The 13,078-nt window shown below is 31.0% G+C and overlaps 1 protein-coding gene across 3 annotated transcripts in view; it reads left to right on the forward strand.

Moving 5' to 3' along the window:
- Positions 1 to 4,812: 4,812 nt before the first annotated feature.
- The window catches only part of LOC123677987 (MFS-type transporter SLC18B1-like), a 31,035-nt gene continuing 22,769 nt past the window's right edge, over positions 4,813 to 13,078 (forward strand). Inside the window, exon 1 of one of the 3 annotated variants that reach the window (XM_045614744.1) lies at positions 4,813 to 5,155. In XM_045614744.1, the coding sequence (XP_045470700.1) occupies positions 5,064 to 5,155 (92 nt within the window). In that variant the 5' untranslated portion in view covers positions 4,813 to 5,063. Of the gene's footprint in view, positions 5,156 to 7,283; positions 7,442 to 13,078 lie in introns of those variants that run through there. The other 2 variants (XM_045614742.1, XM_045614746.1) reach the window with 2 other exon arrangements.

A 13,078-nucleotide genomic window follows, 5' to 3' on the forward strand; every position in this document is an offset into this window, starting at 1 on the left:
TAGGGTTTTAGTTATTATTTTAATGCGTTGTATATTTTGGAATAACGCAGCTCCAGAGATAAATGATTTTTTTGGTTTTTTCAGTTTTTATGATGGGATCGATGGGGTATATTTGATTTATGAAAATTGGGGTCATTTTAAGTTTAACTGAATTCTCTATAATTGAATGTTTGAATTCATTGTTTTCTTTGGATAATGGTTAGCTGAAAGCTCTGTGAATCATTAATCGAAATGTTGATATTATGTGTTATAATATGTTGTTAAACATTTTTGGACTATCAGGAAATATTTTAGTTGAAGTAGCAGTATTCTTCCATTTAGAGGGTGTTTCGACTTTTAGAAGACAAAATTTATCAACGAATTCTTTTGCACTGTCGATTAAAAATTATAAATACAACATGCTCTCATTTCGCTTCATGTGGAGTGATCGAGATTTAAGAAAAAAATCACTGCTTCCATAAAAAAAGTTTGTGATGTCGATCAGTAATATTTGAATAGAAATCTCTGACTAAATTAAAGAATACGAAAATCTTCTAAATTATAAGGTTTCCAATGAGGATACTCTATATTTAATTGTGATATTTTTTTACTTCACTTATTTGTTAGATGTTCATTGTTAGATGAATTTCAATGTTACATATCGAAGTAACGTTTCATTCATCAATTGAAAAAGACGAATTACTCATTTATTACTATATGGCATAGGATTGTCGATTCTTTCAAATTCGTGATAGAACACTTACTTAATTCGATGTGGACAGAACTTACAATATTTGAATGAATGACACAAGCCCATTTATTCTTAGTCAAATAACGAAAAAAATATATTAGAAATAGTTGAGAAATATGAAGGTAAACAAATTGAAGTGAGTTCCATTAGTTTTTTATTGTTTCAAATGTAAATAGAAACCTTTCTATTCGAAACACTATTAAAGTTCTCTTCATGAGAGAAAAGGATATATTTTTTAAATCTTTATTGGTCCCGTTGTTTTCGTTACGTATGCTGAAACACGATGTTTGCTAATCAAAGTCCAGAAAACGCCAATCTTCAGTTAATCTCTGCTGAATTTATTCGTATGACATTTCACATACTGATATCCTTCATTGATCCTCCAATTTTGAAAAAATTAAGAAAGTTCTAGCCAATATTTTCGTAGTATAAATTTGTTAAAATGCAATTCTGGTTTTGAGAATATAAGTCTTAGTTGAGACGCTGGCTGCAATGAATTCAGATATTTCTTGATATAGTATTGCCATAGTATACTATGGTATTACACTGGCTTACCCAGACATATTCTTTGGGAGGGATAAAAAGGGTTATAATCGAAAAAAAAATTGTTTATTCGTTTCCAACGTCCTTTGAATTTACAGACACTTCTGGAGATTGATTTTCACCTGTCGAAGTGTCAGCTGTTGTATTCAAACTCGAAAAAAAGATTCGCCCGCATCAATCATTATTCTTTTGAAGTTATTGTCCCAAGAAGTTTGTGTTTTTATAATGAAAATTTGATTAGTTTCGAGATCATGCAGCACACATTAAAAGTTAGACAAGTAGTAATAGTAGTATAATAGAAAAAGTTTACGGCATCCAACCCAAACTAATCAATAGAATATACACTAAATCTACAGACCTATCATTGTGAGTGAAAATGTTAACGCAGCAAGTAATATGGAATCCAAAGTGCCGCCATATAGATTCTTTGCGACAAAAGGATAATTAGATATAATATGATATTATCTATTTACTTTAGGGCCTTAAAAGAATTGGAGAAATTACTATCAGAGGTGCCGCCGATTCAATTTGAGTAGTTCAGGATCTCATTAATTTTTATGAGATCATTTATCATCAATTTGGCATTCATAGCTCGTATATAAATAATGATTGTGTTGACGTCAGATGAAATAGAGCCCTTTGATATAACCACTGGTTGATGATCCGTTGATAAAATTTTTGCACAATTAAATTATTGCGCATTGTGGCATATAATGAATATACCTTTTGGGGGGATATATCCACCCTATCCACCCCCCTTCTGTTACGCCACTGTTGAATTATAATAAAAATTTGCATTGTTTGTTTACATTGCACGCAATTTCTGGTAAGTATGCGACACTTCTGTATATCCCAACGATTATTGAGATTCTGCAATGATCCTGTGAAATTTTTTAAGTATTTAAATATCAAACCTCTTTGTTTAATTCTCAGTAATGGAAATTTACCAGATTAAGCTGTCTGCAGTTTGATATAAACATTCCGAGAAACAATTTATAATCCGTAAATCGACAATCGCAGGTAAGATATGCAAAAAAACTATAAAATATTTTCGCCCTCAAGCCTCAAGTGTCTAATTATGCATAAAAACAGTGTTAGTGGTTTCTCAACAATCTAAGTTGGGATACCCAATGAAAGGACTCCTGAAGAATTTCAAGTTTCAATTACACTTAACGTTCACATATTCATGGTCTTGTTTATGTGCGGTTTAGGAAAATGTCAGAAAATATTATTTGCAATAATTCAAATCATTATTCGAAATCATGAAGCACGCTATTGGATATTTCATTATCTCAGGACAAAACTATAGTTGATACTCAGTTTTTCAATCCAACATCAAGGAGTAATTAACTCTGAGGTGCCACAAGGACCTATATTTGGACCATTTCTATTCTTATTGATAGGTATAGAAGCTGCGGTTCCTGGTTGATCTGACCACACCTGAGTAATCTACGAATACCACAACTAGAATAACCACTAAATTAAAGTTGAATCTGATTTAAAAATAAGAAAGATTGCTTCAGACGTAAAAAACTGACTCATACATAGAAAAAATCTTCCGTTAACGTGATATGCAAATAATTAAAAAAAAACTAGGTAAGTACTTATTTTCAAGATACCATAATTTGATAACAGAAGTCGGTGAAATATTTTGTAGCTGAGGCCCTTAGGCGGATGTTCGTAATAAGTTAAGGGAGTCTCTTCAACGATTTGAAAACCTGGAAGAAATTTTGAATAAATACTAGTATATTTACTAGTATTTCATTATTTTGGATTCTATAAATATAGGACTATTCTAGGTTTGTGGAAGTATGTATAATTAGATTTTAGCTATTTAACATTGTCATTTTGTTAAGGTGCGCTTCTGAATTATTAAATAGGTAACAAGATAATTTCATACATTGTTCAAATAGAGCCGATTTTTCGAAACGAGGCAATTTCTGTTGAAAATTTTACTTTACATTTGTCGAAAACTGAGCAGTAGATAAGTTAAATGCATGCAATTTGTATCTATAAAAAACGGTTGTTATACCGCATTGACCATCCACGACAAATCGAGACCTTGTTTTTAAGGATAAAATCAAGGAACCAAATTTGAAAAAAAAATAATATCTTCAGAAATTGACTGCTATGATTGTACTGAACACAGAATGTTCCACCATAAGGTTCTAGCTCAAGCAAAAAATAATAGAGATTCTATGTGTATGCTTTATACACGATAACTCCTAAACGAGAAAAGCTAGAAACTTAAGATTTTCAGGTGTCAAATGGCGGATTCGAGTTCTTTAGTGGGAATAATCTAACTATGGGTTCCGTAAATATGGCCTTCCAAAATTTTTTTGTTCTGCTGATTCGTCCGAAATGAAAATTTGGATGTAGAATGACAATTTCAAGCTTCGTGCGAAATTTCATGTCATGTAGATCGCGTAACTATTGAAACCATAGAAAATTCAAGAAGGTTATCGAAAAAAATCACTCAATTTCTTCGTGACAACAAAATTGTCAGAGTTGAGGTTCTTGGTTGTTGATATGATTGTTTGCTCCGTGTAAAAAAAATCAATCAGATCACATCATCAGAACCAAATTCAATTCTTTTAAGAAACAAAGTGTGAACATGGGCCCTCATACTTTTTTTTTTGAGATACAGGGTGTTATAGTTTGATTTTTTCCAGTTTTTTTTTATAGCACCTTCCCATCACAAGATATTCGAATTAAATTTGTCATAGATTTTCCAATTCGAAGTTGTCTTCATGTGAAATGCTTATTTTGAATGGAAATCCACAGGGTGATTTTCAAACAGTAGGTATTCGCTTCTTTCATCCTAAACTTTTTTTTTGGTCGGCAACTGATAGTTTATAAAAATGTAAAGAGGAACTTTGGTCCCCTAGTACACTTATTAATATTGTTCTCTTATAGTTTTGTTGAACTGTTACCGATTTCGAGAAAATAATTCAAACAATTCTCTACTAATAATCAGGAAAATCCAAATTATTATAAAGATCCAGTTGCCCCAGTTGGTAAGCTATGATGAATGAATGAATTATAAGTTTTGCTTCTTATTCACCCAATCTGTAGTGAAGATTAATACAGTTTCAATAAGCTGGTATAATACATATTCACAAAAACTAGGACTACAAGAAACTGTATCTTGAAAACAAAGCTTTGCGTATGTTTATTGGACTTTTTTCTCAAAATTACCCAGGGAATCTCCCATTTTCCTTTGTACCTCTAATTTAAGAGTATCCTGTATATAGAATGGAAATTCCATGTTTCTTGTAAAATTTTGTGTCAATAGCGACATCAAAATCAAAATCAATCCAGAGCCCTTGAATATCTCACTAATGTTGCGCAAAGGGATTTGTGATCTCTGAAGCTGCTTGAATGAAAAAGCGTCCAACATTCCTTAACTTCACATCAATGTTATCTTGATTTATCAGTTTCTTTCATCCAGATCTGTATCAACATCGACCGGAGACCAATATTTTTCGGACCGTCCCTGTACACTATGCGTGCAGTATAAATTACAGAGCTATCGGAATAATGTTCAGTCAACGGGCTTCCTCCTCTCAGCGGTATAATAAATGCCTTTTCGTTAACATTACCGCTCCACCTTCGTATTCTTGAATTTTTCGTGCAAAAAAAAATGTTATTTGACAGAAGGACAGAAAGGCACTGTGATTCTTGGTTTTTCTTGAGTACTTTAAGCGTCTCCAATTCTTCAACCAGAAGAATTTCGGTTATTTGTTGATTTTTGTGATATAGAAGAAGTGCGATTTTGAAAAAGGGAATAATGACAGTTGAGGAGAAATACGATGCTAATAATGCTTCGCAAGATTACACGAAGAAAGATGAGGAAAATAACAATGAAGACATAAAAAAGAAGTACGTATCAATTAACATGAAAGAAAAAAATTCTAATTGGAATTTTTCTCTTTGTATTATAGAATTTTTCCCTAATTTGTACTAATAACTAATACTAATACTAAATTTGAAGAAAATTCGAGGGAAATTTCTATAATTCTTTTTTTATGTTTGACGAATTCATGAAAAAAGGTAAATAAACTAATTCATGACTATGAAGTCAAACCTTATTATTACTAATATTATATACTAATTATAATCATATGTAAAATCCAATATATAATACGCGAAGAAAATAATATTTCAGAATTGAATCCTTTACTCAAACTAACAAAAATCACCTTTTGTAAGTAAAATAAAATTCTTTGAATTTATACTAGTACAAATTGAGATTAAGCACATGAATCTCTCAAGTTCTTACAAATTTTAAAGTCTCAAAATTTTATACACTAGAACTGTTAGAAAACTTTTCGCCAAGCTCTTATTCATTCCATTAAGTGATATAAAAAGTGGATTAAACTTGATGATTTTATGTAATGGGTATTAAAAATTTACTCGATTCTAAGATTTCTATCTGAATTGTTTGGTTTACGGAAGTAAGATCAATAGCAGATATCGAATGATTTGGCGTTTATGATGGAAATTGAAATTTCACACCAATGTTCATTATTTACTTCTAGCTCACTGATTATTCTATCCATAAATATCATAAAATATTTTATAATTGAATATGTTTCAATTCAACATAATTCTCTTTTCAATTCCTGATTGTATGTTGTATACTTCTCGAGAAATTATTTATTTGAATGTGCTTTATTTTTCATTTATTATTTTCAAGAATATTCATTTAATACTTTCAATAACCAACCGAGAAAAAAAATTTTAACCTCGCCTGAAATTTGCACAGATTGAAAATCCATAATTCCAATAAAAAAATCCGCTCGTTCACCATCCATTTCATTTTGCTAACTTTTTTTGCAATGATATTCTATCAGGAAATAATATTGTAATATTTGATATTTTGAGTTATGTTCAGTTCTACCGGAATGTGCAGAATTTTCTTTATTCCAAATTGCATCTGATGAGTCGATAATGAATAGGGTGTTCAATTTCAAAAAAGGAAAATTCTGAAGAGTTCTGGGAAATAGAAGTGGGCACTGTTACAAGAAAAATATCACCCTTTTCATTCAAAATTAGCATATCACAGGATAAATATTTCAAATAGAAATATCCATGCCAAATTTAGTCAAATATTTTGTAAATGGAAGGATCAATGAGAAAAAAAACTTGAAAAATCAAACTTCAACGCCTTGTATTTCGAAAACAAAGCGTTTACGGACTCATGTTCACAGAACGTTTTTCCTTAAAATCATCTGTGGAATCTTTCATTCTCATCTGCACCTCCAATTCAGGAACACCTTCTATTCCTAGTAATTTTGAAAAAATAACCCTGCCATGCTCAACATCTCAAAAACCATCAATATTTTCGAAGTGAGGGTTGGTACGAAATATTTTTTTTATCATGTAGAAGCTTAAAAAAAGGTTTCACATTGAAAAAAGCAAAGTTGGGCCACGTCAAGAAGAACTGAACACCCTGTATGACCGAAAATATTTTTATTAAGTGAATTGTTGCGGTACAACAAATATATCTGAAATTACCTATAGAAATTTGTTATTGCATGCTGTTGATATTCTTAATTTGAAATTGTCATCCAAGAATGTCAATTTCAAGCGATAACATCGAAAAACAAAATAACTATTGAGATAATTGGATCCAGAATAGGATGCTACTTGGCGTAACTACAATTATTATGAATATTTGCTGAGATAAGAATACAATGAAATTTATTTGCAAAAATCGATATAAATGGAAGAAATATTTCCGTTAATCCATTGAAATTCTGATAATTCACTTTTAACCCTTATCTTAGCATATCATATTTCAGTTTATTGTTTACAATAATGAATTTGACATGAAAACTTATTACCTACTTGAAATTGAACTCATCCCTTCATATATGGCTCCCTAAGATCTTTTTCTCTTTCTAAAATACGATTCGCAAATGTTTATTCACAGAATTATTTCACCAAAATAATTACAGATAAAACTCCACTGGTTTATCATTTTTGATGTTGGATGTCATTAAAGTCATAACGATATGCTTTTACACCGATTAATTAATTTATTTGTGAAAATTAAAGTATCAATAACAATGAGTGGCTTGGTTGTAATTATGGAGAGGATCTCTCATAGAAGAATCCCAAATTCAAATAAAAAGTTGGTACCAAATCTTGAGTTAGACTTTCGTAAGTTTTTTCATTTCATTCATAATTTCGAACGTATTTTTTTGGGCGTCGAACATATCTTTCGATTTGCTAATCATTTGTAGTATGTAGTAATGTGATACTCTATCGTGAGATTTTACTATTGGTTGTTCTAAATTTGTACTAATAAAGCCGATTATGTCATTGACACTGGCTAGAGTCTATTTTCGTACGTAACTATGATGAACGTCATTGCACGATTTAAAAATTTATTTCAAAGGGGGACACACAAAACAAATAGAAATTTCAAACTAGAATTCCAAAAGTAAATTCCCTACTAAGATCTTACGTATATAGAACATCGTAGAATTTTGATCAGAAACGTGCTGTTCAACATAATTCAATAAACCAATGGTATTTTTCCATTGAACAACAGGTGACATAGAAAAATGCATATCAGTTGAATCAACAATTGAACAATGAAATACACTTGACTTGAATCTTCTGATCCTAGAAAATTTAGATAAATATCACAACTTTACATTGGTTTCGATTTATCACATCGAATAAAAAGTATGTAATCTTAAATTCCTATTGCAAAAATCTATACTAACTTCCTTTTGTGCTTGTTATGAATTCAAATTTCTTAGAATTTTCTTTCTTTATTTTTGAAATCAATATTTTTATATCATTACTGAGCTAGGAGGTATGAAACAACTGTTATCCATCCATATTGTCTGTTAACTTCTGAATATTACGCCTTATTTCTGTTTGAAACTGAAAACCTTAAGAGTATTATTATATTTTTTATGATTTTCCAAAATATATTTCTTTTTTGATACGATTGCTTGGTTAGTAGACCATAAAACAAAATTGTTTTTGATATACTGATCTTTCTTTGTTGAAAATTCAAAGGACCATTCCAAAACTTCGATTTGGAAAATACTTCGTGAATTAACAACATTGCATAATTGAAATGAAATCAATGAGATGAAATGATATAAATTCGTGGAAAATTTTTAATGTTTTTAATAGACATGTATGTGTGATAAAACTAAATGAATAATTAGATGCATCCGTCGAAATTTGCATTGTGTTTATAAGATTTTTGAAATTCTACGAATTCCAGACTTGAAGTGTGAAAATTTCAGAATGTAAACATAAACAATTTTTTTCGTGCAATTCCTGAGGTTATTATTGAAGATAATAGACAACAATCAAAGAAAAAATTCCATCATTTCGAATTCGTAAAATCTATACCTGACTCCCAATTTGTTAGGTCAAAATCAGCCTCGAGCGGTTAATCTCATTATAATCTTGGGATTCTTGGGTTTTCCTAATTCAAATGTACGACCCAACTCCAAACGGTGCTCATTCTTATTAATCTCAGCATAAAAATCCAAACAAACTGGCCCGTTAGAAGGAGAATCGATCATCAGTTGAATGGACAAGAGGGGTTATCGGAAAAATATTCACCTCAACGGATCTGCAATTGAGTAGGAAAATAAATAACTTAACAGTCAATATGTTCGATATATGGATATCCGACAAATGTAAACGATATCAATTGTGATAATAAGTTTATAAATATGTACGTCGATTGTAACAATTTATTACCAACACGCAGGTACGGGGGGCGATGGAAAATCAACATTGATAGAACAATCCGAATATTGCTAATTTCGATTTACCACTATACAGGCTGTTCGTTGAATCTAATGACAGTAGATCGATGAAATTCTTATCGAGGCCAAAGAACTAGTGGAAAAAATTGGAAATCGAACATTAACCATAAACTTTATGTAAAAAAAAGGGACAACATAACTGTAGAAATGTAGTCAAATGTTCAACAGTTATCGGGAATTTTCTGTTTATTGACTCCATGATATGTGAATGACTTTTTTATCGAATAAACGTCCTTATATATGTGGTCACCAAGAGTGTAATTGGCGCATGAATGACGAACGTTCTAAAGCTCCTGGCATCACGTCAATGTTTTTTACATTATCAAAAATTCATGGCGTATCATCATGGATATTTTCAGATTGATTTTTCAAATTTGGGGATGATACCTATATATGAAAATGGGACGTCTTCCATATAATTTTGTGTTATGAGCCCTTTCTACTCCAAGTTACATCGTATTACAGATGGAAACACTCCAATGATTATTTTGACACCAATCTTCACCTGACATCAGCCTTCTTTATTTTCTCAAAAGATTATAAAGTCAAATTTGTGAGTAATAAATCTGAACATTGTTTTGTAATAGCAGTAACAATTATAGAAGATCGAAGAATTTTGCAAATGATCCAAAAAAAAGTTTTTTAAGAATTTATCCGTTCCAGGCTTTAGTTTTAGAATCAGCTCATTTGGCTAGAAATCGAAAGTGCAAAAAGCTGCAAACTTCATCAGAAAAAAAAAATCAAAACTTTTTCGACCGAAGAGTTTTTTAGAATGGTTAAGTTTTACGATAAAATGAGCCAGATGACATGCAAATGAAATTTTTCCCTATATGTTTCTTCGAATTGGCTTAGCCTGCCATTGAGGGTGTTCAATACCTTGTTCATACCACTGCTATTCCAGTCCTAATCAACTGCATTTGTGAGACCAAAATACAGGTCGGATTCATTTCATTTTTTGAGTGAACAATGACGTGATAGTGAACTTGAAGGTCTCGTCTCGATTTTCAAAAAAAAATCGATAGTGTTCCGAAAATTGAACTTTGAAATTAAACACATTCTTTAAATGACTATTCAGCTTCAGAGAGACTTCTCATTTCAAGTAACTCATCCTTAAATGTTCAGAGATATTATGAGTTTTGAATTGGTGCAAACATTTTTTTAAAATTGCTTGATTTGCTCTAGTTATAGATGTTTTTCAAATAGAATTATGCTTTTTGGAACGCCTCCCAAAGGTTTACGCCTTTTTGCAGCATGAACGCCAATAGAATCTTGGACTGTATTTTATGGCTCGAGATGAATGACACTCTTATGATTTACGAGGGTAGGGTTTCTCTGATTGGCTAAAATTTTGGACATTAATAGTTCAGAATAGATAGATAGAAGACTTGTAATGAAATCATTATTATTAATAATAATAATAATAACTACTTTATTTCCCAAATTATCACATTAACATGACAAAGTTACGAAAATGGTCAAAATACAAAAATAACCTCTATATATAAGCATATTGAAGAATCAAAGAAACTGACACAATTATTAGATATTAGAATTACAAACGATACTGTTCCTAAAAATATGTATGCTAGCTAATTCTATTCGTAATGATGTCTAGAGAAATACATTTTGAGCGTTTAGTAGCATAAAGAAAATTTCAAAAGTCATAAAGAAATCAAGATGAAAAATAGTTATTTATTATACAAGGGAAAAAAGTATTAGATTTTAGCTCGAGGTTATGTTGTCTCCCGACGCGAAGCGGAGGGAGACAAAAAACCGAGAGCTGAAATCTAATATTTTTCCCGTGTATAATACACTATTTTTTTCTGTGACAGGAAAAACGACAATTTAATAGTGAAAGAACATATTATTACAATATACAGGGTGTTTCCTAAACATGCGGCAAAAATTCAGGGGGTTGTTCCTTGGACTATTTTAAGCATGTTTTGTCCTTGGATGATTTTTGAAAAACCTCTTTGTTTCGAAGATACAGGGCGAACAACATTTTTCATATTTTTAAAATTAATAATAGTTTAAATGAAAATGCGTACCGCACTGTGTTTACTAAGTAGGTACAATTTATTTTTAAATTTGTTTAACAACATTCCAATTACTAAAAACGGCCAGTTTTTTGACTAAAAATTGATAAGTGCAGATGGTAAAGGAATACAGATTAAACACGGTTTTCATTTGAATTCGTTTTGTGATGTATTAGCAATTAACATTTTATCTTTGACTATTATGAATGCTTGTTTGCTGGCTAGAGGTGGTCATTTTCAACAGTTTTTGTAGGTTGAGTTGAATTTTCATGTAATTTTTCATAATAAAATGTTATTATCTGAAATTTTGTTTCCTCTATATCTTCGAAACAAATAGGTTTTTCAAAAATCATCAAAGGACAAAATATTCTTAGAATAGTCCAAGGAACAACCCCCTGAATTTTTGCCGCATGTTTAGGAAACACCCTGTATTAAAGTCAGAGTGTTATCGATATGAATTTTGAATTTTTAAACTAGTAAGCTGCAAATAGACCTGCGTTGCTAAGGGAAACTTCAAAGTAATCAAATATCTGTCAATTTAATTTTGTGATTTATTTCAAAAATTACGAACTCAGTAATAATTGTTTAGTGGTTATTTTGTTGAATAATATAGAGTTGAAAAATGTCTGATTCCGAGTTTTCTCTAACTCCACTGGAGTTGATAGAAGCAGCGCAAGTAGCGTCACGAAAATTATTGCCAGCTAAATCGCGGAAAATTTACGAAACCGCGTATTCAAGATTTATGGAATGGAAAATGAAAAAGACATGCAGTTCTTTCTCGGAGATAGTGTTATTGGCTTATTTTTCGGAATTGGCACAACAACAAAAGCCATCAATAGTGTGATCGAATTATTATTATTCCTTTATCTATATGTAGATAAATATATATCCGGGAAAAAAGTACTCACTTTTTTCCCGGGGAAAAAAGTAATTTCGTGAAAAGTCATATTTTGTTACCTGTCAACAGAGGTAAAATGTCAAATTTTTTTCCCGTCACAGAAAAAAAGATATTTGGATTTTTGCAGCTGATTGCTCAGTTTATTACTTCTAAAAAGAATATGATCTTCTAGTGGACTTCATTGGGTAGAGAATATAAGGCAATATTTTACAAAACTTACCAAATGGTGAATGGTTAGTAAAAAATGAAGAAATTGAAGATTTATGTCATATTGGAAAAGAGGAATTTGATTCGAAAACATGCCTCTAAACTCTACAGATGAATTCAATATCAAAATGGAAAACAGCTGCGAAAAATATTGAAATGAGCACGAAAACTTTCAAAATAACGAACCATTCCCTCAGAGCATCTGTCATTTCAGGATTGGCTAAAAAAGGAGTTGAATTGATCAAAATTACGAAGCATTCGAGTGCACACTCCTCAGAACCATATCTACAACTAGATGCAAAACATCGTTTGAAACTTGTTCAAAATCTTAGAGAGGATAATCATATATCTGCTGCCAATCAAAATTCTCAGAAAATAGAATCAGGATCAGATCAGATTCCATCTGATGTAATCGAGAGTAATAATGTCCAAATATTTAACTACTACAATTATAATTTTTAATTTTGATTGTTAATTGAAAAAATCCACATGTTCTAATTTGATGCTTTCAAAGAAATTCAAGTAATTTTATCGCAAGTGTTATTACATACGATGAAATTAAAAAACTGTCAAAAAGTGACTTATAAGCAATTTCAAAGCGTAGTAACATAGAGGGGAGGTGCTTATAGAAAAAAAACCATTGACCCCATTTAATTTTCGTATGATCTGGAATATTTCGCAGCAATTCAGAAACAGCCAGTACATCCATAGAGGTCAATGATACGGATATGTTGAGCGGATCAGATATTAGCTAGCCGTTACTCTCTTCTCTCAACTATGCAAATATTATCTAGATTCCTACGCTACGTTGTACAACTATCCGCTACCTCAAACTCAACCTCTTCACTCTACA

Source organism: Harmonia axyridis, chromosome 4, assembly GCF_914767665.1.
Source record: "Harmonia axyridis chromosome 4, icHarAxyr1.1, whole genome shotgun sequence".
NCBI lineage: Eukaryota > Metazoa > Arthropoda > Insecta > Coleoptera > Coccinellidae > Harmonia > Harmonia axyridis.